The sequence below is a fragment of the Leishmania mexicana genome, chromosome 29 (assembly GCF_000234665.1).
Source record: "Leishmania mexicana MHOM/GT/2001/U1103 complete genome, chromosome 29".
In the NCBI taxonomy this organism is placed as follows: Eukaryota; Euglenozoa; class Kinetoplastea; order Trypanosomatida; family Trypanosomatidae; genus Leishmania; species Leishmania mexicana.
In genome coordinates this window covers 1,234,787-1,253,346 of record NC_018333.1, presented here as the reverse complement: position 1 = coordinate 1,253,346, position 18,560 = coordinate 1,234,787, and the positions used below count along the sequence as shown (strand labels likewise).

Here is an 18,560-nt window from a genome sequence, read left to right as displayed (position 1 = left end):
AAGCAGCGTTCGAGTTCAACTCAGGTATGCATCGGTGTCCGCCTTTCTTTTCCTCGACCGCAAACGTATGCACGCCGTGCGCATCACACCCAAAGAAATTACTTGCGCATAACTTCATCCTTGTGCGTGGGTTCCAGCTGGCCAATCGGCATGGCTCTAGTGGGGTATGCGCTTGCCTTCCTGGAGTTTTCTGACGGCGCGTGCAGCTCGCAGAGCGGCCAAGGTCTATCGCAGCATGGGGCGCTAAGCGCAGTTGCGGAATGTTTTGGTGTCATCATGGCGCGCTTCCATCCTCACAATTCTCTCTTCCTCGAACAGCCTTGTCATTTTTTTTTTGGGGGGGTCGCAGAGAGCATTCCCCTGCTCGTGGCGGCACCGATGGGCTCCCCCCCATTTTCACAAATAAGGCACAGCAACTCCGTTTCACTGATTGCGGCGTTCTGCACCCTCGGGGGCGCTAGCTCGTGGCTCCCCTCTTCCCGTGGAGGACCGCGGCAGCGATATCCCGCGTGGTCACGCCCTTCACAGTAAGATGGAAGCCAATAATCCAGGCGCCGCCGCAGCGTTACGCAGGACAGGCCCTGCCCTGCGCGTCGGCTGGCCCGCTGGCAGTGCGCTGTCTGCCATGCGCCTTGCGGCGCCTCTTCTCGCTTTGGCAAGTCCGCACCGCTGCCCCAACTGCTGCATCGCTTCGCGCAAAAGCCGTCTGCATGCCAGAGGCATGAAAGCACGTTCGCCACCCACACGGTTTACCCTTAATCTCTGAAGAGCCCCGCCGTGCTTTTCCTTTTGTGCTTTCGAGATCTCGGGTGGCCGTGTGACGTGTGCCTTTGCGTTGCGCGCTAAAGGGGCCGCGGGGGCGGAATCACCCGCCGCCCCCCGCAACGCCACGCCCCCCCAACCCCCGGCGCCATGATTTCCTTCCGGTTCGCCGCGGGGCGCCGCTGGGGTGGGGAACCCGCCCGCTTGCGGTTTTCCCCCGCCAATGGGGGTGGGGGGTTGTGCCCCTCGCATCCCTCTCGCCAGTTGCGCCACCATCTTTGCCGCGGACCCCCCCACACACGCACCCCAGGCCCCGCCGCGTGGGGGCCGCTGCACCTGTTCGGCTCCTTCGGGGGGGGGTGATTCGCCGCCGCCTCTTGTCGCGCTTTTGGGTCTAGTCGCTGCGGCGTGCCCTTCGCGATCATGCGAGGCCCCGCTGCCGCTCGCTTGGCCCTCCGTGTCGCTGTGCGGTGGCGTGTGCTTCGCCCGCCTGCGAGAAAGGGTCGGCTCTCGGGCCCGTGTCGTTGGCGAAGGTCGGGGCGTGTCCGCGCGGGGGGGGGGCTGGCCTCGCTTGCTAGGTATGGTGGGCCCGTGCCTGGCCACCCCGGGAAAGCCCATGCGCGGGCCACCGCGTTCCCCTAAAAAGGCCTTCCGGCACCCCAGCCCCGTCATGCGGCGTCCTGGGTTGGGGCCCTGCTTCGGTCAGTCGGTTGGAAACGGCATCCTGACTCATCTTCCCGTCTTTTCGCTCTGCGATGCTCATCAGCGCCGGGGCCGCCGGCAGATGGCACAGGTTCTGATATGTCACCTTTCATATTTGGCGGTCATGCCCGCAACAAACGGCGCGTGTTTCTCACCATGCCTGCCGCCACCCTTTTGCGCTGCCCCCTCCCCCCGTCGTTTCCACCACGGCGTTGGTCAGCACAGCCGCGAGGTGTCCATATAGAGCGTGCTCGCAGGCATCCGTGACGCCGGCGACCCAGCCATAAACGCCCGTGGTTCTCTCGGGGTGCTCTTTGCATCCAGCGACTCAATCCATAAAAGCAGCCAGCCCAAAGTTTCTTCAGCGCAGGCAAATCGCATTCTTGTCCTCCCCCCGCGCCTGTTGCGCGCTAGGGTCCTTTGTAGTGATAGTTTCGGGCGAGGGGAAGCTGGAAATGTGGTTCATATCTCTGTGTGCGTGCCTCGATGATGCCGAGTTCTTCGACCTCAGGCTCAGCCGCTCCCCACCCTCGGGCGGCAGTGACCCAGGCACCGAATGATTGCGTAGGAATGTGGGGAAAAAACCGCGCCCACACAGCGACACCCTCACTGCCATTTGCGCCGCTGAGGCATACGACGGCAGCATCGGCGGCGTGCCGCCGAGGCACCACGCGGTTCTGAGGCAGGCGTGCCTGCAAGATCGAGTGGAGCTTGACGTTCGGGGTCTTGCCTTACCTGAGGTCACCGCTGACGAGCTGTAATGCCACTCCCCGCGGCTTTTTCGTCACGTCCGGGGGGGGGGGTGCGGCCGCGTGGATGACGCGGGCAAGAGCCTTCATCAGCCAGTCCTCATCCCTTGCCTTGCGACTGCTCCGCCAAACCCGGCGGCTGGAGCAGGACAAGCGCGCACGTATGTTGCAGTATGATATGGCTGCGCGATGGAGCCAAACCCCTGCATTCATTTGCCCGAGGTGAAGCAGTCTTCGCTGCATCGGTCCATTGCGCGACCGAGACGCATCGAACTTCTTCGAGTCACCACCACCGCGGAGTCATACCCCCGGGTTCTGCAACCCATGAGGCATTTGACTATTGGAGGCCGACATGTCCATAATGCCGTTGTGTGGGGCAGAGGGTGACCGGAAGGCTGTTGATTTGAGGTCCGAAAGACCTTGTGTGATCGGCAGGGCTCATCCCCAAGGGCGCGTCCCAGTTGTGGCACGCAAGACTCTGGGTGAGGTCGTTGGCTAGAGCAGTCTGGAGCAGCATGATGCCCTCCACGCGAGAAGCGCCTCCTCATGCAAGAGAATCTCTCGCTGAGCCTGGCCAAGACGCGCTTCAGCCTCGCCTCACATACGACCATGACCCCAGTAGTCGGTTCCTCGTCAGAGCTCTCCCCCTTCAGCTTCTGTACCAGCGGTTTCCGTGCGTGCAGGAAAGCATGGCATGCCACCACGCGCGGCGCCGCATGCTCCTCCATCAGTCGCGCGTAGCACTTGTTCACATTGGATCCCCTTCTCGCAAGAGGGGCCTGAAGATTCCAGGCGGTCCAACTTGCTTTTCTTCCGCCTCGGCGGGGCCGCTTGGTCAAGTCGCGGTACCACCGATGCTTCGCGAGCAGCTTGTCATTCGGTAGTGCTGTGTACACCTTGAAGGGGGCGTGGGGCCTGTGTTGACCTGAAAGAAAAGGGAAGAGGCTCCGAGAGTGAGGTGAGCCAAACGCTCTGTGGGGCAGCCAAAGGACGATGGAAGGTGGGAGAGTGTGGGGAAGCAGAGGGGATCACATGCCGTGCGTTGCCTTCCAACGGAAGGCACCCTATTAACGCGAGACCTCGCTCCCCACGCAACGCCATAATCCAATGGTCCACTTCCGAGCGAATCCGTCTTCCTTACCCGCTGTAACTGAGCAGAGTTGGGCTTAAAGACCGCGACACGCTCACCCCCGTTGAAAACGCAGGCCAACGGAAAAGACAACGAAATGTTGAATGTCATTCAGCTAGAGATTGGACAGACGACACACCGCGAGCACCACAAACGCGCAAATTCTAGGGAACGTAACACGTCCGCCAGTGCGTCGCGCCCCCACGCCTCTCTGCAGGAGAGGCGAGAGGAACAATCACCAAGCAATGAAGATGCACGAGCAGAACAGCGTAAACTGGTGTCCCCTTGCGAATCCCACTCAGCACTCGACGGACGAGCCCTCACTTTCTGGACTGGTCCGTCGGAGGGAAACCGCCAGCGAGGCCAGAAATGCGAGGAAAGAGACGCCTACATGAGCGAGGCGCTGTGTAGCGAACGAAAGGGAAAGGGAAGCATAAAACGATGTCACGGGCCTCGTGTTATGCTGGTGTGTTTTTGTCCTTCGTGTTTTTTCCCAAAAATTCAAAAGCGGAGAAGGGCAGCACGTCTGATCAGCGGGCATAGCGACGCAGTTGAAGAAGTACAGGACAGTACATGCGGCAACGCGTCGACCGAGGGGCCTGTGCAGACAAAGAGAGAGGAAGAGAGGCAAAGACAATAACGACTGTACACAGATGAAGCGAACATCAAAAAAAAAGAATGCGTACAATGGCCAACAGTGTCAGCACACCAGAGCATACGGAGAGACCCGCGTCCTCCATCTCGGCGCACGTGCGCGGAGATGCCAAGAGAAAGAGAGAGAAATACTCCGAACAAATAAGAAAAAAAGTTATACGACCCGTCTGTAAATGGAAACGTGGCAAAGCCGAAGCGCACAGCACAAATGAAAAAAAATCAGAAAGATGCTTCACGTGCGGTACATGCACAGAGAGACACGGAAGAGGCACTGGCAGTCATGCGAGCGGCGGCTGATTACATGACAGGCCCTCGGAGAAACAAAAGAGAAAAGAATGCACGACACCTCCCTCAGCACATAAACGTGCGCCACGGCACACGAGGAGGAACACGGCGCTGCATATCAACCGCGAAAAAATAGACGAGGATACATGATCACATACAACACAAACTGGCAGCACAATACAGGCAAAGAGACGTACATCATGGAGGGCACAACACAGCAAGACAGCGCGCGTGTTGGGGGAGCGATGGAGGGGAGCATCAGGGACCAAGAGAGGACAGAGGGAGAAAAGGCCGAGCACATGCACATGGAGAGAAGCAGAAGCACGCGGCATAATGTAGCAGCGATGAAAGAATTGCGGTGTGCGCAGAGGCCGGCAAGCACATTTCACTTGAAGAACAGAGCGACCCAGGCAGCAACAAAGAAGCGAGGAAGACAGGTGATGAGGTCGCTAAAGGCGCGTTCGTTTGAGATGCGCGCCCGACCAGTGGTGTGGCCTCCACGATGTGAAACCACTTCAGCTTCGTCGTTCCGACGTCAGTCCCTGCCCCCCTCCTCCTCTTCCTCCTCGATCTCTGTCGTTCCCTCCCATCATCGTTTGCCCAGCACGACAAAAAAAAAACGATCCGCGACGGCGCCCTAGTAAATCAGCGTAAGCCAGCAGAGCATCGTCGTCTTCTACGGCGTTTGGTTCAGATGTAATCGTTAAGGCCGTAGTAGTCTTGGATCTCCTCCATAAAGTTGCTGTTCAGGAGCGATTTGCTCATCTCGTTCGCCGCGCTGTCTCCCACAAAGACGGAGGAGGTCATGAGGTTGGAGCCTCCGACAGCAACACTGGACTGCGCCCCAGAGGTGCGCAGGCTATGAGCGGACCCGCGCGCGTCGGACGCGGACTTGACCTCAGCCTCGCTTCGGTCGATCCACTGGTAGCAGTAGTCGTACTGCTCCCCCATATCCGTCATCGCCGAGGAAAACAGCCCCAGACAGTAGCTGTAGTCCGGCTCTGCCTCAAAGCCCAGGGAGCGCGTATACTCGATGTAATTGGCCAACTGATGGGGATAGCCCTTGCACAGCTCCGCGGGCGACGTGGCGGTTTTGACGTCGCGAATGCGCTCAAAGCGTACATCCCTCTTTGGTGATTTGAGCCCCTGCCAGGGTAGGCTGCCGCGCGCGAAGTACGCAAGCAGGTAGGAGACGGATTCGAGGTCATCGCGCCGAGACTGTTGAATGCCTCGATGTGTGTTGATGCTAACGTAGCGGGCCGTGCCAGTCAGCGACTTGCCCTCCGCGTACGCAATATGCTTCCCCGTAGAGTCACGCCACGCCTTGGCGAGACCCACGTCGATCACGTACACGATGTGGGAGTTGGCGCCAACGCCCATGACGAAGTTCTCTGGCTTGATGTCGCGATGCAGGTAGCCGACGCTGTGGAGATATTGAAGCCGCTGAATGACCTGGATGCCGATCATGCAGACCGTCTTAATGCTAAACTTGCGGTGGCACATTTCAAAGAGGTCATCCAGGCAGGGGCCGAGAAGGTCCATTACCATGACGGTGTAATCGCCCACGCGACCGCAGTAGTATGACTTCGGGATGCCGACAGTCACCGGGCACTCGTTGAGCTTTTGGTAGATTCGGTTCTCCAGATTGAGGTGTGAACGATGGCCATCCTTTGTCAGCTCCATCTTCATGGCAACGGGGTGGCCGCTGTTCAACTCGACACCTCTGAACACCTCACCAAAGGCGCCACCGCCCAAGCGCTCCTGAATGCGGAAGCGACCGCCGATCAGCACATCCTGGGCACGCTTGCTCCTTGTGCCCACGGCGCCGTTGTTGGCCTCGTCTTGGTTCTGTTTTTGAAAAGACGCCTGCATCGTGCCACCGAGGAGAGACCGACTCGAAGAAAAATATAAGTAGATCAAGAGGCACCTGTAGAATAGCGAAAGGTTGAAGAGGACAGCAACGCCACGTACCACTCACACGTCGACGGGGAGGGAGACAGACGGCAACGATAGAGGTGAGGGACACATTGAGCCGGCACAGCATTTCAGAAGATGGAGAGAGGCGGCACGTAGGCGGGTGTCATCACCTGCAAGGCGCGCGGGAAAACAGGCCACGAGACGCAGCGCAGACTCCAGACGGGAAGGTGTAAGGCTGTGAGGCGCACAGACGCGGAAAGGAGGCCGCACAAAGAGAGTCGCACAGGCGGAACACGGCGCTGTGGTGCATCCCTGTGCCTTTTCCATCTCGTTTTCTTCGTCGTCTGTTTTTTTTTTGATTTGGTCGCCTGTTTTGTTCAGTGGCAGCCGCACAAAGGCGCGCTTGTCGATCATCGATGCCCGCCTCCTGCTGAGGGGAGCACCAGCATGTGCACCGAAGGACAACGCCACAGCATTGGTGCAGTGAAAGAGAGAGTAAAAGGCAAAGGCGAATGGGTCGACGTAGAAGTGGTTGAGCCATCCTTATTGCGCTTTCCGTTTTGCGAGTGGGCGGCAGAGCGGCGAGGGAGAGAGAGAAGAGCGTCGGTCCCACACTAATGGGAGTCGAGGCGATGAATGCGGGAGCTCGCCGCCTGCAGCACTCGGTTGATGTGCTGCGGCGTTGCGCAGGGAAGATTGGGACTCGTCTACAGAGTAGCGTGGCAACGCTGTGCGGAGACACAACCGCGGCCAAGTCACCCTTCTGCACCTGCGGCTAGTCCAGTGTATACGAGCGCGCGACAGGCAACGAAAAGGTGATGCTGCCCTCCGGAATGCTGTAGCCCAGGGCCCCGCGCAGTTGCCCGTGAGTGATAACCCGAATGAGCTGACGCTCGAGCACGAAGCGCTGCATCTTGTACATCTCACGCTCATCGACCGCGAAGTCGTATCCCCAGCCGACGTACTGGTCACAGTTGGAGCAAAATACATCGCGCACGCGGTGCAGCCCTGTCATCAGCTGCTTCTCCTCCTGATGACCGTAGTAGGTGTTCTCGCAGCGGGAGACGAGGAAGGCCTTTCCGTGGCGGCCGCGAAAGTTGTCGGAGACGATGTCCTCGGCGATGCAGAGGTGAGTGCCACAGAATGCGCAGCCAAAGCCGCCTTCGCCCCCGCTCGGCGCAGCGAGGCGCGTGCGAAGACGCCTCACCATGGCAGCTGGCAGCACCGTCCTTCACGAGCTCCCAATACTAACAACGAAAAAAAGATGCAGGAGAATTCCGCAAATAGCGACGCGACAGCGCACACGCAGCGATATCCACTGCGGAGACGGTCGCTCTCGTCTGTTTTTTTTTGTTTCTCTCTGTGTCTCTCTCGCTCGCGAGGACGTCGCGACTACGCTGCTGAAGCAGAGGTGCGCGAACGTGTGCAGCGATGCAGGCGTTGCCAGCGGATGTGCCGTTGGCGCCAAGGTTCGCAGCAGAAGAGAACAGAAAACAAAAAGATGTGAACATTGTTGAAGTGGCGGTGACACAAGAAAGATGTCAACATAGGCACGCCGACATCCTCTGCGCACGTAGGCGCGGGGCGGATGGGGGAGGGGGGAATGGTGGCCAAGTGGGGAGAGTGCACACCGCACACGCTGCTTCTCCATACATCCGTATACGTTACACCTCCACCTGCAATCCCCTGAACAGCGCGATGCCACTCACCATCAAGTCGTACAAAAGGTCAAGCAGACGGGAGAGGTGGGCGCGTGTATGCTGCACGTCGGAGACGTACAGATGTGAGTGCTACACACCCGAAAGGGAGAAGGCGGTTCGCTTTCAGCCATCCGTCGTTGTCTTCTTCTTTTGTGTGCTTTTTCGTCACGCCCTCATGTGACGCTGCATTGTGCGCTCCACACGCAGGTAAGCGCGCACGCACAGCTAACGAAAAAGAGCTGCCGACACCTGCATTATTTTACGTGCCCCTCATCTCCTGCCCATTCATCGACTATCACCACAACTAAACCGGCCTGAGAGAGAGCGTAATGTGCGAAACGCGTGAGGAAGAGAGGGGAGCGCAGCGGCGTCCGATGCAGCCTCCTCCATTCCCAGCACCACACGGAGGCACTTGGAACCGGCTAGGCGCTGTCGCTGAGCTCACGCGAAGAGGCGAGAGGACATCTGCAGCGGCACATGCGCAGAGGAGGGCAGTGGTTGACCGTTCACTAGTATGCCCTTGGGGTTCGGATACGCATGGTTCAGGGTGAGCTCCAACGGTTCCTCCTCCACTCCCGGGCAGGCAACAACGTTGTGAGTGATGGTCTCGACAGGAGTCGTCGCGGGATAGGCAATGACGTCGCCAATCTTGAAGCACGTAGGGCGCACCTCGTGCAAGAGCAAAAGCCCAAAGTCACCCTTGCCATCGGACACCAGCAGCGTGACGGGCTGCATCGTTGGCTCCGTGACTATGTCTAATACACCAACGACCTTGGCGGAGGTGCTCTGCGTGTACTTTTTGTGGGCCTGCTCGATGCGGGTGCAGATCCGCTGAAAGTCACGCTTGCCAATGCCGCTGGACGTCCTCATGCGACTCTGCGCACGCAGCAGCACCTTCGCGTTTTCCTCCGAGAGGCGTCGGGTGCCCTTGAGGCGGTCCTTGTCGAGGGCGTGCGCCTTCCAGTAGTCCATCGCTGCGGCCCCGAAGTGCCCCAGAAGGCTTTCCAGCACGGCCTTGTTGTACGGAACATCAGGGTCCTCGGGGCACTTCCGCTCTGCTTGCTGCATCGCCGCCAGCGCCTTGCGCAAGCCGTTGAACGTCATACCCTCCAGTGTCACCTTTGACAGCAGTGACAGTGCCAGCGTGTTCCATGCATCTGCGTCGTCCACATTGGAGCCGACGGCAGCACGGGCTTTGGCCACGGCGTCCTCCAAGTACGCCTTACGCTGCTCAGCCGTCACCCCTTCCTCACCACAGCGGTTACGCTGGATTTGGCTGTACTTGCACAACGCCTCGATGTGCGCCGGGTCTACGCGCAGCGCATTATCCAGTGCGTCGCAGGCCTCCTTAAAGGCGTTGCGACGGAGCAGGCACTCGCTGAGCTCGACCCACGTCGTTGCCAAGCCAGGCTGCAGCTTCAGAGCCGCATTAAGATCCTTCTCTGCCTCCCGCGAAACGCGTGGAAGCAAGAGGGTCGCTTGGCTACGAAGCAGTAGAATTCGAACTTTGGTGGATGTGTCTTTTTCATTCTCAGGTGACGGAAGACTTGCCAGGACGCGCTCGACGCCGGTGCGCACCGTCTCATTGAAGACGCGAACCCGCTTCAGGTCGGCCACCTCCTTCTCCAGCGCTGGAAGAGCTGCCATGGCGTGCGGTGTCGACGGCTTCTTTTCGCGCGTACGTGGGGCTGTGTCTGATGTATGCTGTCTCTATTCTCTTTGCTGTGCGGGGTGGTCGAAGGACCACACTGTCGTACCTCAAAGAGCAGTGAGTCCTGTGAGTCTGCACGACAGACGGAAAGACAGAGAGAGGAGGAGGAGGAGGAGAGGGGGGGTCACACCAATGCACGCTGGAGGCTCGACCAATCACTGGATGCGAGCAGCCGCAGTGAAGACAAAAAGGCAGCAAAGCGACAGGTACGACTCTATGGGAGGTGAAGGATGTGGGGGAGGGGGGATGTGCGGTTGTCTAACCCTTCCTAGGCGGATGCAAGGGAGACGCAAAGAGCAATACAAAAAAAAACTATTGGTGAGCTGATGCCCCCCGTGCGTGAGCTTGGCGTCTTCGCTGGGAGGAGGCTGGGCACGTGAAGGGAAGACGAGGAGAAGCGTGTGTTTCTGTACTCTGTTGCTGCTATTTTAGTGTCTCTGTGTGCGCAAGTGTGAAAAGGGCACACACGAGCACGCACGTGCACAACGAGAGCAGACCAACAGAAGCGGAGATGCGCTTGGCAAACGAACATATATGAGACTGATGTGCCCGACTTGTCGGCTGCCTCATTGATGGAGGTATAATGGGTGACTGGCGAAAGCACGCACGCAAGCGAAATGGCACGGAGAGGAGGAGGAGGAGGGAGAACGACAGGCACAAAAAGATGCAAAAGAAGAACAAAAGTGGAAGGAGTACATGGGTGCATATATATATATATATATGGGTGGGTGTCAGTGTGTACGCGGATGCACATCTCTCGTCGAGGAGAAGAGGTGCACCATGAGGAGCAGGGTGGACAGAAATGTCCCAAGGCAACGGTCAGCATCTTCCTTGTTGGGGGAGACGTTGTGTGGGGGCTTTGTCCCTCCATTTCGCTTGGTAGTTGGTCCACCACCTGCCGTTGAACAGGAGGCAGGAGAGAGCAATACGGCGAACCGAAAAGAAGCCAACAACAAGCGCGGTCGCCCATCCTGCTCTGGGGGCGTGCGCGTGCGCACCTGCGCACCGCCACCGCTCCTACAGGGCGGCGGTGTAGGCTAGTACTACTGCCTCGCCCTTCGTCGTCGTCACCAGCGTTTTTTTGCGGCAGCTGTTGGCCACGCGACACAGTGAGAGGAGGGAGAGTGCCGACAGAGGCGAAGCGAACTCGTCGACACGCCACGCCAGCGCCACGCCGTGGCTCCCGTCCACAGTGTCAGTCTCGTATACGTGTGCGTGACAGCCGTACACGCGGCGCGTCGCCTCATCTTCCGAAACGCAACGGCACACCTCCGACCCGATACGGCTCGGGGAAGCGCAGCGATATCGCAAACTCAGAAGCAGGCGTGAGAGGGAAGAGGGTGGAAGAGACGCCGCATTGGAAGCGCTGCAGCCGGCTGCAGAGGATCTGTCGTCCGATTCATCCTCTCTTGGCCGCTTGCGCACGAGGAGGGAGAGGTAGGTGCCCATGAGAGCGAGGGGAACGGCTGCGTCGTGAAAGGAGCCAGAGACGGCGTCGCCTATGTGTGTACGCGTTTGTGACTAGGCCGGAGAGGAGGGAGGGAGGGGCGAATAGCGTGTAGTGGCGCAACGGTCATGAAGGCGGTTTGTATGCCTCCTTACAATGATGCCCCCATGCCACAGCAGCTGCGGCACTGGCCCAAGTTGAGGCAGCAGCGATGTCAAGAATGAAGCAGCCGGGTAGTGTGGTGCTCCTGCATGGAAGCATGGTTGAGAAGAGGATGTGCGTGAAAAAGCAAGAGAGGTGAGCATCAAAAAACGCAGTTCCTGAGCCAAGCGCCATGAACCTCCTCAGGATCAGGCGTTACCCGGGTAGGCCACAGTCCTCCGTGGTGCAGACCGTTACGAGCGTTCTGGGGGAAACAGACTGCAGCGTGGTTGATGGCCTCACGGCACCTTCACCTTATGTTGAGCTTGTGCGTGTGTGTGCGTGTGTGTGTGTGTGTATGCGTAAAAGAGAGGGTGAGAAGGTGCAGTGATGATGAACTTATTCACCGCGGCCCTCTCTAGGGTGCCTCCAACTTGACGCCCACGCGCTACATGTGCGCTGCAAGAAAAGTAAAGAAGAAAAAAGGTAAATGTGGCCAAGAACGCCGCTTGCAACGAGCGAGAAACGTTAGCGGCAACGAGCGGTCGCGAGATGTGCCAGCGCGTTTCGTTTAGCGGGACAGCTCACTCGGCGTCCCCGTTCGCGTCGGGCTGCGCAGCCGAGGACTGCGCCTTGTACATGTCCGCCACCTGCTGTGCACTTGTGGCGTCTGCGGGTTTCTTGTCCTCGCGCTGGCGCAGGTAGCGAGGAAAGCGCAGTGCGATACCTTTGTTGGGGTCCACGAGCCCCACGGCTGCCTGATGAACTGGCGACACTGACAAGTCCGCCGCCTTCACCTCCCACACCTGCGCCTCGGTGAGCCAAACATCCGGCTCCTCTCCACCGGCACGGTAGTAGCGCGGCTTGTCGTCCACCACGAACGACTTCAGGGACTGCGTGAGCTTCTCCAGCTCTTCGTCCTGGAAGCCGGTGCCGATTTTGCAGATGCTCTGGTACTCGTCCGCCTTCGGGTCGTAGCACGCCAGCAGGAAGCCGCCAAACACGCCAGTTCGCTTCCCCTTGCCGTAGAAAGCGGCGATGGGAACAAGATCCAGCGTATCGGTGACGCCGTCCATGTAGTCCTTCTTCAGCTTCAGCCAGTAGTGCGAGCGCTTGGCGGGGGTGTAGTTGGCCTCCTCCTCGAGCGTCTTCACCATTAATCCTTCGCAGCCGTCCGCGATGGACCGCTCCAAAAACGTTTGCACGTCCTCGACCTTGTCCGAATCCAAGTACGTGGCGAAGGACAGCTTTGCCGGGAGGGGATGGATGCACCGCCACAGCAGCTCGCGACGCTGCTGCAGTGTCTTATTCAGTTGTGGCTCTCCGTTGAAGTACAAGATGTCAAAGACAAACACGCAGACGGGAATGATGACATCCTCCTCCGCAATGTTCTTTCGGCCGCGATGCTGCAGCACTTGGAAGGCCTGAAGCACCCCGGTCTCCGGATGCACAGCCACGACCTCCGAGTCGAGGATGAAAGAGTCTACTTCGGCTGGGTCAAAGACCTTTGGCAGCATCGAAATGACGTCGGGGTATTTGCCGGTGTGGGTCTCGGAGTTGCGGGAAAAGATATAGAAGCCTTTCTCTTTGTCATAGTGGATCTGCGCGCGCTCACCGTCGTACTTGTACTCCGACGTGAACTTCTTGCCCTGCAGACGGTCCAGGATGACGGTGATACTGCTCGTCGGGTACGCTAGCTGAGGCTTCACCGGCAGCCCAGGCCGAATGGACAAGTCCTTTGCATACCGTTTCGCGATGGAGCTACCCGGGACCAAGGTCATGAAACCGTTCGCAAGAACCGCGCTCAGGACCACGTCGAGACTCGGCACTTCGTAGAAGATACGTGTGACACTGTCGGCTCCTGTATTCAGCAACGTCTGCAGCTGCACCACGTCCATCTGGTGCATTTGCGCGTCACCGAGGAAGTGAAGAGCGAAGGCGTACCCCACAGCTGCCAAGGCAGATGGCTCGGCAAGGCCGATGCGCATCTTCTGCTGAAGCCCACGCACAATCAAGTTCACCTCCGGGCCCTGTGCGTCGCGCAAAAGTCCCTTGATCAAGTCCGACCGCCGCCGCATCACATCCCTGCCGCTCATCATGGCGATCTCCTTGTATGTCTTGAACACGCTCTGAGCGGAGAGCGGCTTCGGCTTCATGAGCGTGCTTTGCTTCTGCTTATGCATCTGCGCGATTTCCGCCAAGTCTCCGCTCTGCCGGTACTCCTCTTTAGCTCGGGCCTCCGTCATGCCGCAGCACTCGGCCACCGCCTTCACCAGCACCGCATCGCCGATGCCGAGCTCCACCCCCTCGTGCTGCGGCGCATGCTTGTTGATCACCAGGTACATCACCGGCACCAAGTCCTCTGGGCACCGCTCGATAACAGCGAGCAGCAGAAAGGTGAGCTGCTTTAAGCACTCAAGCCGCGAGCCGGTGGCGCTGATGTCTGCCAGCACGTCCACTACTGCCGCAAACGGTACTGGCTCCGATGCACCAGCAGTAGGCGCCGTGGCAGGGACCCGGGGAGGCAGCCATACTGCCTCGAACGTCGTCACAGGATCGAAGGAGGACTCCTGGAGCAGCTTCGCCATGGACGTCGCAGTGGGCGGCGGCACATCGGTGACCAGCGCCTTGTATTCTGCAACGTGTTGTGCGTAGTAGGCATTCGTTGGCTCATTCCAACTTGTCCGCAGACGAGAGTCCGAGCTCGAGGCCGGAGTGCTCGATACGTAAGGGCCCGCTACCTTTTCCTCCTCCCGGGGTCGCCTTCGATCCTCGCGATTTGCCTCGGTAGCTGCCCTCTTCGACTCCTCACGCGGGGCGTCGGGCCCGCTCGGCCCGCCTGCCGGGGCCTTGCGTCCAACGAAGCGCTCGAAAGTGGTCTGATGCATGAGGAGCCGAGTTGCAGTGTATGCCAAGGAAATAGAGAGGTACGTCTTTCGTGCTCAAGCGTCCTGTCCGCACGCAACGAGAATGTGGATGAGTCTATGAAGCAAAACAAGAGAAGTCAGGGATCATCTGCACCCACTGCGCCGTGCACGTGCGCGCGCTGGAGGAGACGCTTTTGCGGCCAAACGAACGTGAGAGAAGAGGTGCGGTCACGAAAGGTGGCGTTTGCCCAATGTGCATCCGCGCTCGAGTATGGATTCGAGGGTGTGCGCGTGTCCTGCTCCTGGAACTCTTCCACACAGGTCCCGGCGGAGAGCACGACGAAGAAAAGAGCAGGCGCAAGAAAAGGATGCTCAGCGTGAAGGCGAAGGGGGCACACAGAGGATGGAATAGGCATCGGCTGTCCGCTATCCAGTGCTCATCCACGAGTTGCGCGCTGCGGTCAGTCGTGAAAGAGAGAGGGTAAAACAGCCTCGCTTGACTTCACCGTCGCATTCGTTCTTTCGCCGCGACCGCGTGGTCTTCATCTGTGGGGCGGATCAGCAAAACAGAATGCCGGCATCCTCATCGCAGGCCGGAGGTCGCAACGATAGAGGGGAGAGCACATCAAACCGCCCGCGCGCGGTCGGCCAACGTCCGTGTCAACGCCTCGAAAAAAAAAGCCGCACCACGCACGAGGGGTGGTGACGACATTCGTTGGGCAGCGCACCGACAGCCAAACGTCTGCGGTGATCGATATTGTACAGCGACAAATCACAGGGATCCGCCTTGTCATTGCTGGTGTTCTTTGCATGCTCATTCTTTAATAGAGGTAGAACAGGGTGGACAAGAGACAGAGACGAGGAGAGTGGGACAGACACGGCGAGGAACTGGCGAACTACAAAAAGAAATCAGAGCCCACGCCAACACACGCCAATACCAAAGAAAAAAAAGCATCAAATGAACAACGCCCATCCGCCATCGAAACACCGCTTGAAGCATCGCTACTCGTACACGGTGTTCTATTCAGCCATTCTCCTGCACCGCTTCGCTTGCGTCACGTACAGGCCACATAAAAACACAGAGAAGAGGTGACACCAAATCAGGCAACACATGACAAGAAGCCAAAAAGGAAAAAGACAAGGGATATGGAGGAGACGAAAACACGCCAACATGGGGGACGCACCGACAACACACACACACATGCACACGCACACGCAGACACGAACCCGCGAGAGATGCACAATGGGTAAAAAAAATCCACAAGAAAACAAAAAAACAACACGCACAAAGCAGGAGCGGTCTCCAGCGCACACGGCAAGACGAAACAAAAACACCAAAAAAAAGAGGAAGACGGGAAAAGGGATGGGAAGGACACACAACTCACACACGCACGCTCAAAAAGCCCACAAAGAACAGGTACACCGCGGCACAGGGATACGCGGCAGCGCAGTTCCTTGTTTCTCCCCGATGCCCTCACCTGAACTGCCTGCTCCTGCTTCAAGCGTCAGTCAGCAACAGTCAGAGAAGCCCACCTCAGATGGCGCGCCGCGTTTATATCATCGACCGCCATCCCTTTCACCGTACACGCGTCCACACATGCACACAAAGTCATCCAAAGACGTGGATAGAGGAGACAAGAGGGGACAGCCACGGTGCCGCCCCCACCACTCCCTCCCTCCCTAATCCATTACAACACTTTTTTTGTGCAACTCAAACTTACAGACGCTGGCGCAAGGTGACGGTACACACACACGCGCAGAGAGAGCGAGACAAGGGACAAGAGACCACCGCTACTCTGCATCTGAATGAGCGCGTGTGCCCTTTGTGTTTGAAATATCGCCGTGTTTGAAAGACACAGATTCGCCTGGACTCGTACAGCAAACGAACGAGAGTGTCAACGCCAGCGGAGACACAAGCACACGCACACAAACAAAGGAAGCGCAACACGCACGCACCACCACACGACGGAAAGCAACATGGAGACGGGAACCAACCCCCCCCCCCAAAAAAAAAAGAAAAGGAAATCTCTAAAAAAAAAGCGTGACGACGACAACCAGGGACAATGATGATAGAGAGGAAGACGAAAGTAACCGACGAACCAGCCCAGCAACTAGACCGAATACGAACTCACACACACGCGCACACCACATAGCATCAGCAACGCGGACACGCACACAACAGCGATGGAGGGAGAGGGCTGACAATACGAGAACAGCGAAAAAAAAATCAAAAGACGAAAATAAAAAAGGAAGATAGGAAAAGAGAAGAAAGGAAACAGACAAAGATGGAGTTAAAGAAGAGGCAGGCGGTCCGCGACCTGCGCACTTTTCGTGTCGTGGGCACTTCTGATTGTGGCTATGTTTGTGTTTCCAGGACAGGGAGCGCATGCATGTCAACTTCGTGCCGCATGCGCGGGTGTCTTCTGCCCCCCCCCCGTACACCACACAGTCACCATCCAGAGCAGGGCACCCCCCCCCCCACACGCACACCTCTCCCACAAGAGGTGTTTCTCCTTATTTTTTCTTTCTCCTCAGCCACGGGTCATGAATATCGAAAGGGGCGCCTGGCAGAACGGAAAAAAAGAGCGGAGAAACACTCAAAAGCAAGAGAGATCCCCAGATGAACGCCGTCGGATACGGAGATGGTGAAAGGACGGGAGACTGGCGGGGGATAGTTGGAGGCGACGCGGATGAGGGACAAAACGCCACGCACGCGCATAGATGCAGGTAAGCGCATAGCAAAGAAAAAGATCTGAGAGTTTCTACGACTTGTAGTTAGGTAGGCTTAGCAAGCACGCCCCGTCTAAGCAGGTAGGTGGGTATGTGTGCTCTGCCTGGTGGCATCACCTGTGGCGGCGGCTCGAAGTCCTTAACGGACAACGCATGCTTCTCGTCTTTAGATACCCCAGAAAGAAGGCAACAACGACCTCCCCCTGCTACTGAGACGGGCGTGTACGGAAACGCGGCTAACCAACCCACTTCACACACCTACTGGAAAACGGCTTCCGTGCATAAGTGTCTTTTTCCACGGCTACCGTCTGTGCGCAAGCGCTTCGCGATTCATGTAGCGACCCATTTTTTTTGCCTGTCATGAGGCGCTGGCACCGCTCAGCTCTTCTCTCCTTTTGTTTGCGAGACCCCTTATTCTCGAGAGAAGTGCACACAAGCATAAGTGGCGGTGGTGGCGGGGGGGCAGAGGAGGGTAGGGCGAGAGAGTGGGGAAACGATCGAAGCGACACAAAAAGAGATATCAAGAGAAGAACATGGCGAAACCCCCCCCCAAAAAAAAAAAACGCAAAACATTACAAAAAGAGTGCACGGCGACGAGGAGAAAAGAAATAACAACGGCGAAGAGCCGGTGGAAGAGGGAACTTGGAACACCCATCAGCGTCACCCACTCGCACAGTCTTGTTTGGCGAGCTCACACCTGGTCGCAGGCATACAAGAGAAAAGTAAGGAGTGAAGCACAGATGCACGGTGTCTGTGCACGCACGTGTATGTGTGGTGAAAATGCACACATGGCACGGCGCCGCAGCGAGCTGTGGGAAGGTAGGGGAGGGAAGGAGAAACGAAATCAAAGAGAGATACGCCCTTTGCCACATTGACGTGTGCTGCTCCAGAGCCACGGAGAAGTCCCTCAGCCGTCTCCGACTCACCTTGTACGTCGTCAGCCCACCCAACCATTCAGGGGAGAAGCATCCGTATCGACGCTATACGGCTTCCGGATCCTGCTCCCCTTGTGCGGTCTTGGGCTGCTCTCATTCTTCTATGGCGTCTCACATTCCGTCTCTCTTGAATGGCGGTGGTTTAGCCGGCGTCCGTGCGTTGGCGAGCGAGCGAGCCACAACGCCAAGCAACCCTCCCCCGCCCTCTTTTGCCCTCTCCCTCTCGCCGGAAAGTGAACTCTACGTCCCTGTCACAGCAACGGATGACGCCAAGGGGGGTGCCGCGGTGCCCTTATAACTGCACATGTGGCGCAAAACCACGAGAGGGGGATATCCCTGGCACACGCGCGGGGCTGCTTGTGGCGTCGAGGCAACCGAGAGCAAGAGAAAAACGGAAACAGGCAAGGGAACTGAGAAGAAATATGATCCGCTAATCTGCCATCTGTAACGACTTATGTTGAAAGCAGCAACGTGGTGAAGAGGAAAAAGGGGGGAGACAGCGGGTGTTCGAGCCCACCCTTGCCGCCAGCCGTGCCTCCCTTTCCCATTCACGCCTCCCTCTGCATGGGCGCCTTGACCCCTCCCCGCAGTGCGTCGAGCTTGTACCCTCCCCATCCCCCATCTCTTCTCTCCCTTTTGCGTTACCCCATTCCAGGTTCCCTGGCTGCAGCGACGATAACACTGCACCAACATGTCGCCACCGATGCCCCCAATGTCAATCCGTGATGGCCGCAAGCAAGGGATGCGTCAAGCAGAGAAGAGAGACGGTGCGAAGAGCAGTGGGACACACGCACACATGATAAGGCTGAACTCAGAAAGAGGGAGGGAGGA

At 58.1% G+C, this 18,560-nt stretch overlaps 5 protein-coding genes across 5 annotated transcripts; all 5 read right to left on the bottom strand.

Moving 5' to 3' along the window:
- Positions 1-4,971: 4,971 nt before the first annotated feature.
- On the bottom strand, positions 4,972-6,153 carry LMXM_29_3470 (putative casein kinase 1; the record flags this gene model as incomplete). The annotated part of the gene is made up of 1 exon (XM_003877445.1): positions 4,972-6,153. One exon carries the CDS (start codon positions 6,151-6,153, stop codon positions 4,972-4,974), a length of 1,182 nt encoding a protein of 393 aa, XP_003877494.1.
- An 820-nt stretch (positions 6,154-6,973) lies between these two features.
- Positions 6,974-7,408, bottom strand: LMXM_29_3460 (putative zinc-binding protein (Yippee); the record flags this gene model as incomplete). Its single annotated transcript, XM_003877444.1, has 1 exon — positions 6,974-7,408. One exon carries the CDS (start codon positions 7,406-7,408, stop codon positions 6,974-6,976), a length of 435 nt encoding a protein of 144 aa, XP_003877493.1.
- A 931-nt stretch (positions 7,409-8,339) lies between these two features.
- On the bottom strand, positions 8,340-9,545 carry LMXM_29_3450 (conserved hypothetical protein; the record flags this gene model as incomplete). The annotated part of the gene is made up of 1 exon (XM_003877443.1): positions 8,340-9,545. The coding sequence occupies one exon, from the start codon at positions 9,543-9,545 to the stop codon at positions 8,340-8,342; it is 1,206 nt and encodes a 401-aa protein (XP_003877492.1).
- Positions 9,546-10,626: 1,081 nt separating this feature from the next.
- Positions 10,627-11,058, bottom strand: LMXM_29_3445 (conserved hypothetical protein; the record flags this gene model as incomplete). Its single annotated transcript, XM_003877442.1, has 1 exon — positions 10,627-11,058. One exon carries the CDS (start codon positions 11,056-11,058, stop codon positions 10,627-10,629), a length of 432 nt encoding a protein of 143 aa, XP_003877491.1.
- Positions 11,059-11,781: 723 nt separating this feature from the next.
- Positions 11,782-14,085, bottom strand: LMXM_29_3440 (putative DNA ligase I; the record flags this gene model as incomplete). Its single annotated transcript, XM_003877441.1, has 1 exon — positions 11,782-14,085. One exon carries the CDS (start codon positions 14,083-14,085, stop codon positions 11,782-11,784), a length of 2,304 nt encoding a protein of 767 aa, XP_003877490.1.
- Between the last annotated feature and the right edge of the window lie 4,475 nt (positions 14,086-18,560).